This window comes from Benincasa hispida, chromosome 6 (genome assembly GCF_027475165.1).
Source record: "Benincasa hispida cultivar pf3 chromosome 6, pf3_genome.v1.1, whole genome shotgun sequence".
Classification (NCBI taxonomy): Eukaryota; Viridiplantae; Streptophyta; class Magnoliopsida; order Cucurbitales; family Cucurbitaceae; genus Benincasa; species Benincasa hispida.
In genome coordinates, this window is record NC_143483.1 from 30,428,559 (window position 1) to 30,445,100 (window position 16,542).

General features: G+C 36.5%; 1 protein-coding gene across 1 annotated transcript; it reads left to right on the top strand.

Annotated features, from left to right (window-relative positions):
- The first annotated feature begins 125 nt into the window (after positions 1-125).
- GTB1 (global transcription factor group B1) lies at positions 126-13,996 on the top strand. Its single transcript, XM_090314621.1, has 17 exons — positions 126-515; positions 610-696; positions 1,307-1,436; positions 1,742-1,814; positions 1,887-2,037; positions 2,143-2,272; positions 2,390-2,636; positions 2,721-2,909; positions 2,999-3,118; positions 3,205-3,591; positions 3,663-3,773; positions 3,852-4,631; positions 7,000-7,141; positions 7,239-8,410; positions 10,884-11,093; positions 11,443-11,938; positions 13,120-13,996. The coding sequence occupies exons 1-17, from the start codon at positions 485-487 to the stop codon at positions 13,524-13,526; spliced, it is 4,863 nt and encodes a 1,620-aa protein (XP_090170747.1). The 5' UTR covers positions 126-484; the 3' UTR covers positions 13,527-13,996.
- The last annotated feature ends 2,546 nt before the right edge of the window (positions 13,997-16,542 follow it).

Here is a 16,542-nt window from a genome sequence, read left to right on the forward strand (position 1 = left end):
CCCCTCCTTGTTTGATGCTTTTTTTCTTTTGAATGAATTGGACCAGACTACACTATTTCCATTTATTTCCATTATTTTTTTTCTTGTCTCTCTCCAAAACTAATCTCCTTTTATCAACCAACACTTTAATTTAAGCATACACATCAGAGATAATATTTTGAATCAAAGATAATATTATTGAAAATGGCCCTTATATAGGAAGCCGGTTTCAGCCGACCGAACCGAACCCGATGAGACTCGGTCTGTTCGGTTTGGTCCTCGGTTTTCTCGGACCGAACCGAACCGTGCACAAGGTGCAATTGAATTCGCCTTGCTGTGCTTGCTGCTTCGTTTGAACAACCTTTTCTTTTAGCTTCGATACCATCTCTCTACTTAGGGCTCCATTTCAGGTGCAACTTGCAAGTGCTCTCTGCTTCGAATCTCCTTTCTCCCCAACTCATTCCTCACTTCTACTTCCCTTTGCATTACTTTTTCATCTCCTTCAATGGGCAAGGCGGTGATCTCTGATGAAGAAGGTACAATCTCGTTTGTGTTCTTTCAATTTTCGCTCGGATTTTAGGTCTCTCCTTGCATTTTTCTCCTTCGTTTCTCACTGCTTTGTTTCTGTAGATGAGGTCGAATTGGACGACCGGGAACCACTTGACGGTGACGATGTCGATGGTCACAACATGGGGGACGAGGAAGACGAAGAAGATGGTTTGTTTCTTCGTTTTGTATTTGTAATCGTTGGTTGTTGTTTTATTCGATTTTTCATTTAGTTTCAATTAGATGTTTTTGGGTTTCTGTGGCTCGATTGGTGGTCATTATCTCGGTTTTATTTTCTATTTTATTTTCCATTTTCTCCGGGGGAGGTGTGTATTGTTCCGCCCTCATTTCATCTCCAGTTCGTTTATAGTGGATGAGAAACTGCGACAACGCAAGTCATGACTAGACTTATTGACCTGGGATGGGGACTAAGGATGAAATTGAAGAGTGTGGCATATCTGTAACTCATTAGGGTATGTGGAATATCCTATGAGTTTCGTGAGTCTGTGACTGTCAAATGTATAGGTCTTGCATTAGCTACCGGTGGGTACACTCGGCTTCAAGACATTGGGATAAGAAACTCTTTTCATGCAGACATAAAAGCAAAAGTTTAACCCCGCTGCAGGACATTGAAATTAATTTGTGGTCAAGTGGCCATTGTTCATCTTATCTTTTTCATCCTGTCTCTGTTGTGGCAAAAAAATAATTTGCAATGTACTGTTGTTTATTTTATTGCTGCCAGTGCCTTAGTAGTAATAAGCCTTCTTTTTTTGTTTTTCAGAAGAAGGAGAGGATGAGTATGAAAAGGATGGTTTCATAGTTGATGATGTTGAAGAAGAAGATGAAGAAGATGTGGAAGAGAGGGAAGACAGTGATGATGAAAGACAGAAGAAGAAGAAAAGGAAGAAAAAGTAAACTTTACTCTCTGACTTGTTAATTATAAATATTATTTTATATTTGAAATTGATTTTTTCTTTCTACCTGTTCAAATGAGTTTAGTCTGAAATAATGTAGAAAGTATGTTCAAGATTAGATGCTATAAATATTTGAATTATAATTGGTCAATGAAACACAGTGTAACACATTGTGTTAGCATAGCTGTCCATCTCCCTCTTTATGTTGTTGCATATAGAGTGTGTGGTAGGTTAATTAGCTCTTTTACATCTAAAGTTCTCAATAGATCTTCAATTGACAAGTGAGAGTTTCACTTTCTTAGAGAGGAATACGTGCTAGATGAAGATGACTACGAACTCCTTGAGGACAACAATATTAGCATTCAACGGCCGAAGGTAGTGGTTCTGAATTTTGATAATATTGCTTCATATTATTTATTTATGAGCATTTTCTGTCATCTTTTCCAGGGGAGCAAAAAGTTTAAGAGGCTTAAAAAAGCTCGAAGGGACAATTTGGAGCCTTCTGGATTTTCGGATGATGAGGATTTTGTAGAAAGCAGCAGAGGCGGACGAACTGCTGAGGAAAAACTTAAACGTAGCTTGTTTGGTGATGATGAAGGTATGCATTTGAATTCATTTTTTCTTTATTGCACACTTCTAACGGAAGTATCAAGCTGAGGTATCTCGTGATTACTTTTTGATACATTGTGGTAATTATTCAAAGCTCCACTTGAGGATATTGCGGAAGAGGAGGAACAACCTGAAGAGGAAGAAGATGCTGACATTGGAGATGAGGATGAAATGGCTGATTTCATTGTAGATGAAGAAGTTGACGAGGATGGGGCTCCCTTAAGGTTTTTTCTTCATGAATTTAAGAGCCTCAGATCATGTCTTCTAGTGTTTTATTTCTTTTGTAACCAATAATCATCTTATTGTACATATAATCTGAATTTATAAACCGTTTGGTCTAGGAGGAGGAAGTTGAAGAAAAAGAAGTCCAGGCAAGCACCTGGTGTATCATCAACTGCTTTGCAGGAGGCTCATGAAATTTTTGGTGATGTTGATGAACTCCTTCAGCTTCGCAAGAGAGAATTGGATACTCATGAGTGGCGTGAGAAGAGATTAGAAGATGAATTTGAACCAATTGTAATTTCTGAGAAGTATATGACAGAAAAAGATGACCAGATAAGGGAAATTGATATACCCGAAAGAATGCAGGTTTCTTTTTATATCTGATATAATATTACTCCACATTGTATATGCCATCTTCATGGGGTTTTCATTTTGTTTCCCCTTTTTTAGATTTCAGAGGAAAGCACCGGGTCTCCTCCTATGAATGATGCGAGTCTCGATGATGAAGCCTCATGGATACATGGTCATATTGCTAATGGAATGTACCCTTTGTTTGGTGATGCTAGTGGGCAAGACCTATCCGTAACGAAGGACGATATTCTGCGGTATCTGGATCTTGTACATGTCCAAAAATTAGATGTTAGTATTATTTTATCTTCCTTTCTTTCTAATTATTCTCATCTTTACTTGCTCATTCTGATACTTCTGTATTTTGTTCTTTCTTTTAGATACCATTCATTGCCATGTATAGGAAAGAGGAGATTCTAAGCTTGTTAAAAGATACAGAACATGAAGCTGGTGATGATCAGGATAAAAATGATAAAACACCAACATTAAGGTGGCATAAGGTGAGTAAGATTGTAATCAGGAGTAATGCTTTATTTGTATGGTTTGAAAAATATAAGAGGCAATGTATATTCACTTTTCATTATAGATACTTTGGGCAATTCAAGACTTGGACAAAAAGTGGCTGCTTCTTCAGAAGCGAAAGAAGGCTCTTCAATCATATTATAAAAACCGATATTTGGAGGAGATACGTACGGCTGAACATGTAACTAGAACCTCGCTAAATCGCCAGCTTTTTGACTCGGTCAACAAATCTCTCGAGGCAGCTGAATCAGAGAGAGAGGTAGATGATGTTGACTTGAAATTTAATTTGCATTTTCCTCCTGGTGAAGTTGGTGTTGATGAAGGACAATTCAAAAGGCCTAAGAGGAAATCACTGTACAGTATATGTAGTAAGGCCGGTTTATGGGAGGTTGCAGGAAAATTTGGTTATAGCTCTGAGCAATTCGGGTTGCAGCTCTCCTTAGAAAAAATGGTCAGTGTTCTTTGATATGATTGTGTCCCTAATCTTGGATGTGCTAATGACACCTGTTCATTTTTTGGTAGAGAAATGATGAGTTGGAGGATCCAAAGGAAACACCTGAAGAGATGGCATCGAACTTTACCTGTGCAATGTTTGAGAGTCCTCAAGCAGTACTCAAGGGAGCTAGGCATATGGTATCATGATTTTGTTTTCCTAGATTTAACTATCAAATGCTGTATAGTGTTATTCATGGTCTTTTCATGTGATTTCAGGCTGCTATTGAGATTAGTTGTGAGCCTTGTGTAAGGAAGCATGTCAGGAGCTACTTTATGGACTATGCCGTGATATCAACAAGTCCTACGCCAGATGGAAATGTTGCTATAGATTCTTTTCATCAATTTTCAGTTGTTAAGTGGCTCCGTGAAAAGCCATTAAGTAGATTTGAGGATGCACAGTGGCTTCTTATTCAGAAAGCTGAAGAAGAAAAACTTCTGAATGTCACTCTCAAGCTACCCGAAAAGCATTTAAATAAGTTGATAAGTGACTTCAATGAATATTATCTCAGTGATGGTGTTAGCAAATCTGCTCAGCTTTGGAATGAGCAGAGAAAGTTAATATTGCAGGATGCACTTTCTGGTTTTCTTCTGCCTTCAATGGAGAAAGAAGCAAGATCCCTGATGACTAGTAAAGCAAAAAAGTGGTTACTTATGGAATATGGAAAGAATTTATGGAATAAAGTATCTGTTGGTCCATATCAACACAAAGAAAATGATATTAGTTCTGATGAAGAAGCTGCCCCAAGGGTAATGGCATGCTGTTGGGGTCCTGGAAAGCCAGCTACCACCTTTGTGATGCTAGACTCATCAGGCGAGGTGCTTGATGTTCTTTACACTGGATCTCTCACCCTACGTTCTCAAAATGTGAATGACCAACAACGGAAGAAAAATGATCAAGAACGAGTTTTGAAGTTCATGACAGACCATCAACCACATGTTGTTGTTTTAGGAGCTGTTAATTTATCTTGTACCAGATTGAAAGATGATATTTACGAGGTTAGTGATCCCAGAACTTGTGGTGCTGATCATTGAATTCTAAAATGAGATTATAGTATTCCCTTCTTTTGGGAATGGTCCCTGCTTGTATAGCTGGGAGTGAAGCACAAAATTCATCTGAACTTGCTTTGGTGTCTTTGGTTACCTTCAATCCTGAAGAGGGGGGGAAGGGGGGAGTAAATATCACATATATAGCGCTATCCATTGCGTTATAAAAGAAAATCACATGCTTATATCATGTATATAAGCACCTTGTGCTAAAAGTCTTACGTTGAGTTATGGTTTGAATTTTGACAATTTAAAAGTTTGTAAAGGTATTTGAATTGCCGTACAATTTACTCATATTGATTGCAGTGTTTTGAAGGCACCTCCCATTCTGTAGAGGTGAGGTAGGGCGCACATTTAGCGTGCGCCTTTTGGGAAGCCCAAAGCCCTAGGGCTTAGGGGCTTTTTAATTATTTTACTAACCCCAAACACACAAATCCTTGTGTTTAGGGTTTTTTTTCATCCTTATTAATTATTAATTAAAAATAGTTGCCAACTCTATTGGAGTCCCTTCCTTTAGGGTGCTCCCTTTCTGTGGGTTGCTTTCTTCGTATGCCATGTATTCTGTCTGTTTCTCAATCAAAGTTCGTCTTTGATTAAAAAAAACCCAACTCTAAATGCAAAAAGCTTCTTTTTTTTCTTCTTTTCCTTTTCAACTTTGCCTTCTCTTCTTTATGTATCGTTTATATGTGTGTGTGTGTGGTGCGCCTCACAAAACAAAATTGAGCTTTTTCCTTTTGTGCGTTGCACTTGAGCTTTGGAGGGCTATTGCACTTTATTCTGCCTTAAGCTTTTAAAAACATTGATTAATTGATAATAGAAACCCCCCCCCGTTGCATCTCTTTTTGCCACCTCACCAATCGAGTTAGCCATCACATTCAGGAAAAAACAAGTCCTTCATCCTTGGTACCAATCACTCAACAATATGAAATTCCCTCGAAGAAGTTGACACTGACGACTACCTTTCTAGTTCCTTCCCTCTCTACACTGAACTGCCCCATCCCTTGTCCCCACCGAGCAACTTCTTTCACCCCGTTCCCATCCCCACCTTAGTGAGTGGTTGGTCAAACATTATGTTGGAGCAAGATGCCTTGTTAATGAAATGGAATTATTCATTCAGGTCCTTGGAATTTTGCTGGGAAGATTTGAATCAATGATCTCATACATGATATGGTACTAACCCAGTGGGATAGGCGATAATGACAAAGATCCTTGGCTAAAACTAAGTCTTCAAAGGCTTGAAAATGCACTTGGTATCATCTCTGGGAGAGCAATTATATCCCACAGGTTTAGGAATTATCAAGAACTTCTAAGCCCATGGCATTTATAGGTTGGAGAACTTCTTGTTAACAAGAGGTATGCTGAAAAAGAGCTTCTTTCTTTTTTTCCCCCTTTTTTGTGGTGGGGAGGAGGGGGGAGGGCTGTTAATGGGTTGGGGAAGTAATCTCATCTTCTCCCTGGTTATCTCGTTCCTCTTTAATGATGAATTTTATTTGCTTTAGGAAATGGGTAGTGTTTAGACGACTTTGTAGTGGTTGAGTAACAATAATAACTCTTCTCATGGCTTTACTAAGGATCTGCATAAAGCTCATAATGATCGAGTCACATTCCTTTGATCGGTCCTATTTACCCCATTAAAATGCAGTTTAGATGTACAACATTCAAGATGGCTCATATCATTTTATTCATTCCAGATGGTATAACAATTCAGATGGCATGTCGGATGCCATTGTTAGTGTGACCATTTTGTTGCATTCTCTGTTGTAAGGGGTAGGAAGACCTTGATACCTTGATCCTTTGGTGATGTGATTTTGCATATTGTGGTTGGAACATTTTCTTCCAGACATTTGGTGTGGCTATTGCACATTGTAGGTGTACTAGAAGTAGAGATATGAGTGGGAGTTCCTCATTCATCATCCCTTTGTCAGAAGGGTCGTTTCTTATGGGTGGCTAGGGTGTGTGTGCGCTATCATGTGGAATCTTCGTGGGAAAGGTACAATAGTGTTTAAAGAGTTGGAAGGAGAGCCTGACGATGTTTGGGCTTTTGTTAGGTGTCATGTTTCTCTTTAGGCTTCGAGTTCAAAGTGTTCTTTTATTATTTATTTATTTATTTATTTATTTTTGTTATTTTAAGTGTCGAGGTACTAGTTTGCTTGATTGGCCCCCTTTTTCTAGAGGAGTCCCTCTTTTGTGGACTTGGTTTTTTGTATGCCCTTATATTCTTTCATTCTTTTTCTCAATGAAAGCGGTTCTTTTCATAAAAAAAATGCAGATGGCATGTACCGTCATTCATTTGCTAATTGCTATTTTATTTTTTGATCAGATCATCTTTAAGATGGTGGAGGAGAATCCTAGGGACGTTGGACATGAGATGGATGGATTAAGCATTGTATACGGTGATGAGTCCCTCCCTCGGCTGTATGAAAATTCTAGGATTTCCTCTGACCAATTGCAAGGGCAATCAGGTACTTGTACAATGACCTTTTTCTTATCTACTGAATTCTTCTTTGCTTTTAAATTCCTATTTTAGTGGAAGTAATTTTATAAATTTATTTTTACTAGGGATTGTGAAGCGTGCTGTTGCTCTTGGACGTTATCTGCAAAATCCTCTGGCTATGGTTGCGACACTTTGTGGTCCAGGAAGGGAGATCTTATCTTGGAAACTAAATCCTTTGGAGAATTTTTTGACCCCAGATGAAAAATACGGGATGGTTGAACAGGTTATGGTGGATGTGACCAACCAGGTTGGCCTGGATACTAATTTGGCTATAAGCCATGAGTGGTTGTTCAGCCCATTGCAATTCATAGCTGGCCTTGGACCTAGAAAGGCAGCTTCTTTGCAGAGATCCTTGGTGAGGGCTGGATCAATTTTCACACGGAAGGACTTTGTTACAGCGCATGGTCTTGGTAAAAAAGTATTTGTTAATGCAGTTGGGTTCCTGCGTGTTAGGCGAAGTGGGTTGGCTGCAAGCAGCAGCCAATTTATAGATTTATTGGATGATACGAGAATTCACCCTGAATCTTATGCTCTGGCACAAGAATTAGCGAAAGATGTTTTTGATGAAGATGTTAAAGGTGATGCAAATGACGATGAGGATGCAGAGATGGCTATAGAGCATGTTAGAGACCGACCTCATTTATTGAGGACTCTTGATGTTGATGAATATGCCAAGAGCAAGAAACGGGAAGATAAAAGAGAGACTTTTCTTGACATAAAAAGAGAACTGATGCAGGGTTTTCAGGATTGGCGTAAGCAATATGAAGAGCCCAGTCAGGATGAAGAGTTTTACATGATATCTGGTGAAACCGAGGACACCCTTGCGGAGGGGAGAATTGTGCAGGCTACAGTCCGCAAGGTACTAGGTCAAAAAGCAATTTGTGGACTTGAATCTGGATTGACTGGGATGCTTATGAAAGAAGATTATGCAGATGATTCTAGAGAGATCTCCGACTTATCTGATAGGTTGCATGAGGGGGATATTGTTACTTGCAAGATCAAATCAATTCAGAAGAATCGGTATCAGGTTTTCCTTGTTTGTAAGGAGAGTGAGATGAGAAGTAACCGGCACCAAATTACTCAGAATCTTGATCCCTACTATCATGAAGATCGAAGCAGCCTACAGAGTGAGCAAGAAAAGTCTCGGAAAGAGAAGGAACTTGCGAAAAAGCATTTCAAGCCAAGAATGATTGTTCACCCTCGATTCCAAAATATAACAGCAGATGAAGCAATGGAGGTTTGTTATTCTCTAAGAAACATTTTCTTATTTTAAATTTTTAGTTGAACAAAGTTAAGAAACCAGGATGTGACAACTAGTGAAGATAGAAATGTTCAAGTTGTATATGCTTCACTGTTTAGTCACCTTAAAAAGTCTTTAGAAAAACAATAAAGAATACCTTTCATCAAATAAAATGAAGATGGACTACCCAATATTACAGTCACAAAAGAGTCTGAATAAAGATGATTACAAAGAAAAGGGAAAAATATTCTCAAAAGGGCTCGTATGTTTTTATGAGAAATTAAACCTTTCTAATATAAATGATAGAAAAAAAAAAGAGAATTACACCAGAAGGAAGAAGCCCAGATAAATGGAGCCTCTTACTGAAGGTATTGTATCAAGCCATGTACCACACCTTTTCCTTAGAAGAATGGGCACCCAAAACCGGAAGTTTGTATGAAGTGGAAAGGCAAGAGCGAACTTCAAAAATAAAGGTGACAAGGCAGGCTATCTTGAAAAACATGCTTGGGACCCATTGCTAAGGGAAAGCTTCAAAAACTTGGAATGGCAACTGGACTATGATGAGAGTGACTTTAGCCAGATGAGCTTGGACCTACCTAGTCAGATGTTTGCCATATTCACTTGCTATAATCTCATGTCACAAAGCATAGACTTGAAGGAACCACCATAACCATAGAGCAATCGTCATTTTGCTTGCGTTTAATGATGAGATTTCTAAATGGTTATGGATCTTAAGCCAGACATGAACACACATTTAATTTTGTTAAGATTAAGGGAAAAAAAATCCCCCCTCCCTAACTAGAGAAAATGTGTCAGATGAGCTCTCCCCTCAGTCACATGAAAGAAAAGGTTTAACCAGATTCCTTCCGTACCCATTAACACTAACATGCTAAGAACATGGATGACCACAAGAAACAAGGATTAGGATTCATTTTTCTCAGCTCCATTAACTTTTTCTTTATTTTATTTTATTTTAATTTTTAATAACCATTCATTGATACGATGAAATGGACTACAAAAGAACTTCCTATTGGATGATAATGATTACAGAAAACACCTCCATTGATCAGCAAGTGTGGTAAGACTACAATTACAAAAAGAAGGGGAGGCAATTTGCTCCAAGTAATAGCTTAAAGCCTAAAAGAGAAGTAGGATCAATAAACTAGCTACAATTCTTGTCCAAGAAGATGTGAGCATTAAACAAAGCAAGGTTCTAAAAAAAGGAATAGGCCAAAAGGATCTTTTTCTCCTTTTTGAAAGGTACCCCAAGAATAGGAGACATAAGAGCGAATATCACCCCAGTTAAGGGAAAATCCATCCAAAAGCATATTGTAAAAGGTTCCAGAACTTTAAAGAAAAGTTGCAGTTGCTGAAAAAGTGAATCGGTGTTTCAACTTTCATCACTGTAATAGCACACATGTCAGCAGCTATGGAGATCTTCTTTGGAGCTTATGAAAGGTGTTGATGCATGAGTGGGTAAGCTCCCAAATAAAAAATCACTTTTTAGGGAAAGCCAAAAGCTAGCAGGCCAAATCTGCTGGTATAAAACTGAAATAGAACTCCTAGAAGATTTCAACTCCACTAACTGTTTTGGGATAGAGTACTTAAGCGACCTTAGGCAATTTCAAATCCATGATTTCCCTTTTCTCCACGAGATTTTATCCTTCCTAAAGAGACTTATTATGCTGGCTAAAGACGCATTAAACACTACCGAATTCCACCACTAACCACTAATTCTCAACACAGTAATTCCGTAATTCCTTGTTTCAACCAAAAATTCTAGTGGACAGTAGGGAAAAGAAAACATCCGTATGTCTCTTCCTTTCTCCCATAAAATTCCTCCATAATTTTTTGACGTCTTGTAAAGAGAGCAATTTAGAATTGAAATGTCTTTATCAATGCCCCCATGTCTGCCAAGCAAATAGACGAAGGGAATGCACCACTGAAGAAAACGCACCCCAGAAGAATTTTTGCATTAAATAATCCTGTCAATAGCTTTAAGTATTTTCTTCAAAATTTTAAGGTCTATAACTTAGAAAAGGATGAGGAATGGTGGAAATTGTGGAGTTCACCAAATGATTAAAGAGAGATTTGGATGAGAAAATTCCAGATGGGTCAATGTCCAAATAGTTAATATGGTAACTAAGATGTTAACTCTGCAAAATTCTCGGAGAGGAGAGGTCATAAGATAAAAAGTTTCTACAGTTTGTTCAGTTAGAGAGAATTGAGAGGAATGATGATGTTTTGTGGAACTGATTTTGGGTCAATCGTGAACACTTTTTAGGTTACTAATATTTATTACACGAGGAAAGCGATTTGATTTCTTGAATTTTATGTTTAGTGAAGAACAATGAGTCTTCAATGTATATATGTTTAAAAATGTTGATTATTTTTTTTTTTTTTCGTGAATGATACTTCTGTATACTATTCTCTTATCGGATATTTTCTAACATTCTTTTCTTTATGGCAGCTCTTGTCTGACAAGGATCCTGGTGAAAGTATTGTCCGACCTAGTTCTCGTGGACCTTCTTTTTTGACTTTAACACTTAAAATTTACGATGGAGTATATGCTCACAAAGATATAGTGGAAGGTGGAAAGGAGCATAAAGACATCACTAGCTTGTTGCGTATTGGGAAGACCTTGAAAATTGGGGAGGACACTTTTGAGGATTTGGACGAGGTTAGTGTTGCATTATGGTATCTGTATGTGAAGGTCTTCACTCTTCAATGTGATTCATGTCATAAGTTGTAGTAGTTATTAATGGCATCTTGGAAACCGTTAATCTCTAGGCTTCTGCATGTATTAGATGATTTTTAAAATTAAATCTTGATATCCTGTTCTATGTGTTGATATTCAGAAAATTCGTAACAAAATTTATCGAAGAACTATCATATGATTAAAAAACTTCTTCAGAACTTGTGTATACCTTGATTTTTTGTCGAATTTGATATGACACCTCCATTTAATCTCTCTTGTATTCCCCCTCTTCCGCCCCCCCCCCCCCCCCCCCCCCAAAAAAAAAATGCAGGTGATGGATCGGTATGTTGATCCCTTAGTTTCTCACTTAAAGGCAATGCTAAGTTATCGTAAGTTCAGGAGGGGTACAAAAGCTGAAGTTGATGAACTTATGAGGATTGAGAAGTCAGAGTATCCAATGAGAATAGTTTATGGTTTTGGAATATCTCATGAACATCCGGGTACATTCATTTTGACATACATACGAAGTACAAATCCACACCATGAGTACATTGGTCTCTATCCAAAGGGATTTAAATTTAGGAAAAGAATGTTTGAAGATATTGATAGGCTTGTGGCCTATTTTCAAAGGCACATCGATGATCCCCAGCATGATTCAGCACCATCAATTAGATCAGTTGCTGCTATGGTACCCATGCGGAGCCCTGCAACTGGTGGCTCTTCAGCAGCATCTGCAGGTAGCCCTTGGGGTGGTTCATCACATGACGGTGGCTGGAGAAGCCAGTCATTTGACAGGGATCGTTCTTCTACTCCTGGGTCTAGAACAGGTGAGGTCTACGAAAGTTGTATTCAGTTTTCTCTGTTGAATACTTATGAGAACTGTGAACTGCATTCAATTTATTTCTGTTTTTGGAATGTTCAGGTTGAATAATATGATTTCTTATTCTAAACAACTAGAGCTCCGAGAACTAGTCCTTTTCTAGGACCTAGTCAGGCTATTTTCTTCTTCTTGGTGCTCTCTTTAGAGAGTTCTTATTATTTGTTGTCTTTGCCAATTACGGTTTTTTTGGGTAATCTCCTTGTGGCTTGGTGTGAAAATTCCTCTTCTTTATAAATATGTCTTCTCCAATGGTTGCACAAAGTTGTTTGTTTCTTTTCTTCTCAATGGTTGCATAAAGTTGTTTGTTTCCTTACTCCCACCCCCCCCCCCCCCCCCCCCCCCCCAACCAAAATAAAAAATAAAAAAATAAAACAGTTAAAGCTTCTTTAAAGTTGTTTGTTGGGTGTCTTGTTTTTCTAAAAAATGGTTGTCTGGTTGGGAAAGAAACCAAAAGTTAACTGAACACATCCAAATATCAATAATGAGTTGCTTTGTTATAAATTTAAATGGCTTAAAGCCTTTTCATTTCTTATGAGAAAATGTTGATCACTTAACATACCATTGTAATTTTGACCATGAATCACAATGTTTTTTCCTGCTTACATTATGCCCATCGCCAGTATCATGTATTTTGGTGCTGTGTTAAGTTTGATCTTTATGTGTAAGAATGACTCATCTAATGGTCTGATCCTTCATTTGGGTTTGTGCGTGCATCTTTCTGCTGTTGTGTGTGTGGTGGGTGTGGGTGGGTGGGGGGGTGGGGGATCAATTAAGATTTGAGGAAAGTACCATAAAATGATCACTTAAAAAGTTAGTTGTGTGTTCATAATTGATGTTGTTTTCTTATAGTTTGCTCCTGTAAGAATGCTTCCTTTTTGGCATTTTCTCCACCCTTATTTTTATGTTCTATTCATTTATAAGTGGCGTGCTGTTGAAAGTTAGAATTTTTTTGAATATCTTTGCTAATCCTTGATTGGCTGGCTAGACTGCTCTTTTTTGGTTGTTTTTTTCTCTCTTTTTGGGGTCCTCGTGGTTTTGGGTGCTGGTAGAGTTCATGACATTTTATGGTACTTTTCTCAAATCTTAATTTGTTTTAACCTCCAATTTGTCTTTATATTCTGCTTGCAGGGAGACATGACAACAGGAATTCTGGTGGTCGTGATGGACATCCAAGTGGTCTGCCTAGACCATATGGTGGACGTGGGCGTGGTCGAGGCTCATACAATAATAATAGAGGGAATAATGACCGGTCAGATTCTAGTTATGATGGCGGCTCCAGATGGGATTCATCTTCCAAGGATGGGGATGATGGATTAAGCAACTTCCCAGGAGCTAAAATTCAAAATTCACCAGGCAAAGAAGCCTTTCCTGGTGGCTGGAGCTCTGGTGGGAGTGGGGGTGGTGGTAATGGATGGAGTGACAGCAATGGCGGTGGCGGTGGCGGTGGGGGCGGGGGTTGGGGTGGGACTGGTGGGAATTCCAAAGGAAATTGGGGTGGTTCTGGTGCAAGCAACAGTGGGGGGTGGGGTTCTTAAGTCGAGCCTTTTTCACCATGACTAGCTGGCATTTGACGGTCTTGGTGGTCGGTAATTCTTACCAGCTTCCACTCTTGTTTGTCAGCCTCCAGTCGGTGACCGGTTGATACATGGTTTTGGTCTGCCTACCCTCGATGGCTCTTTCACTGCAGCTGATGATATTTAGACAGTAATTTAGTCAGAGATAGGTGACGTAAAACCTCTCTCCCTCTCCTGATTGTCTTCCGCCATTTACCCTTTCACAGTGACAAAAATTAACTGATTATTCATGTGATTCGGGGGAGGGGGGATGGGTGGAATGGAATTCACCTTATATAGAAAAAGGTAAATGCGTTTTGAAGGCTGTATTTATAATGTTTAAGTCATGTTGCCTCCTTTGTCCCAAAAGCTCTCTTGGTCTAACCTATTGATGTGAATACTTGAGGACGAAAATTTACCTTTGCTTAATGTGGACATCTTTCTACCTCAAACTTAACTCTATCAGTCTTTGCATAGGTTCTCTATTCTACTTTTAACTTTTGACTTTCATGTTATGTGGTTTTTCCTTGAAAAAGAAAGTTCATTTTTTACACTTTGGCCTAGTTCAATTTTAGTTTTCCGCTATAGTTACTTTGGGCTAAATAAGAATTTGTAATAATAGAACATTATGGCAATCTTGGATTTTTCTTAGCTCTGCAATTATTATTATAATTGTGGTGGAGGAACTTTTCTTTTGCTCAAATTTGTTGCTAGGTCCGGGTATCTTTATGATTTGGGCATGATTTGATCTTGAATTTCTTGCTTGTACTCTCTGATTTATTGATTCTTCGTGGGAAATATTAATAGCACCATTTGCAACTTTTGAGTTTTGAATTTCAAAAATAGAGAATTTGACGGATAGAGAAAATGTCAAATTATTTATAAAAATAGCAAAAAAGGCATTGATAGTTTTATATCATTGATAACTGATAGACTTTTATTAGTCTCTATAAAAAATATAAAAAAAAAATAAAATTGTGTTATTTTGTGTAAATAATTTATTTTTCTATTTTTGAAAGTCCTTTCAAATATACTTTTTTGTTTTTATTTTCGTAGGAGGAAGATTTAGTTTTGATTTTAAATTAAGACTGTTTTAATTTAAATGTATTATTTTTTTTTTCTATTTATAGATTTTGGTTGAAATCAAATTTTAAATTGGGTTGGTTGTGATTTGATTTTTTTTCAATTTTATGTTTATTTCTGTATTTGCAAACAAAAATTTATTTAACCATTTCTCAAATAGATTATTAAATTTAGTCATATATCCTTGGGGTCTCATTTCTAACTTGAACACTTTCTTTCTTTCCCTCATACGAAGCACAATTTTGTGCAGAGAATCTGATATCTACTGTATTTTAATTTTTTTTTAAATTTTTAGATACGTATATCTGCTTCTAGATAGATAGATATATATATATATTTTAAACTTTTAGATATGCATATTTCCTTCCAAATATGTGAAGGAGATACGTTGGTTTTTTTTTTTTTTTTTTTTTTTTATTTTCAAATTTAAGCTCGACCACTTAAAAAATCCAACACATAACTTATTTTATTTAAGTGTGTGTTTCAGAGTGGTTTTAAAATCATCAAAATCACTTTTTTCATTTTTAAAATCACTCGAAAGCACACTTTTAATAACTCAAAATTAATTTAGTTTTCAATTTTACACTTTTAAATGTAATTTTCATATCATTAGAATTAGTTTTAAAGGATTAAACATGTTTTATGATGATTTTGAAAATGAAAAAAGTGATTTTAACTATTTTAAAATCACTCCCAAACATAAAAGCTCACCTAAATCGAGCAATCCAAAATAAAATAAATTAAAAATGATAAAAACATAAAAAGTTAAAGAAAAAACTAATTAAATCTTCATTTTTCTATTCTCTCTCGTTATCTAAATCATGATTCACTCCCTTTCCTCCTCAACTTCATTCTTCAATCTTCATTCTCTACTTCTTTCCTACCATCCGCTCTAGTAGCTCAATTACCACTCAACATTATTGGGTTTTTTTTTTTTTTTTCAAGTTTTCACTCTCTTCTTGAATATATCTTAAATCTAACTTAAAATAAGTACTATAAAAATTAATTGAGCATTATCATATGTATATATATATATATATACACGCATTTATATAATGACGAATCTTCAACATATCCGTCTTATAGTTGGCGTATCGTCGTATCATGCCCGTATCTTGTATCCGTATTTGTGTTTTTCCATTTCTTTGAATTTAAATTATTATTTAACACTGTTAATTTGACAAAAATTATAAAAACCAAAACTTTGTAATTTTCTAAATAAAAAGTTCAGCTTTTATTTATGATTGTCTTTAAAAAATTAAGAATTATGTAAAAGTAAGTTAGATGTAATATTATTGTTCAAAATAATATTTTAGTATAAACTTTTAGAAAACTATTGTAATTTGTAACATAAATTATAGGGTAATTGTTCTAAATGGTAAAAATGCTGAAGTATTTTTAAGTATAGTAAAATGTCTGTTTATCAACGATAGACTACGATAGACATCTATCACGATTAGATAATAACATTTTGTAATATTTGTAAATAAGTTGGTTCTTTTTTTTTTTTTTTAATTTGGATTGTCCTAAATTATACTACACAATATAATAACTTTTTAATAAAAAAAAGTGTGAGGAACTAAACTTGACTAAGAAACTATTGTTGAGATCCCTAAATGGTTGTCTGAGGGGGACGAGAACTTTCTTTCTTCCACCATATCATAAGATATCAATTGTTGAGATCCCTATTTGGATATAAGATGTATATAATAAACACTATTTATAAGAACTTTTTAGAGTTTAGACATTTATATTTGGTTATATCGGATTTCTATATATAAGTTTGTTTGGTTTGTTTTACACAAATATATATATATATATACACTAATGTATAATTATCATAAAAGAACAATTATATTAAATATTATGAACTAATTAAGTTTAATTTTGTATTGGCAATAGTATACTTTTGGAC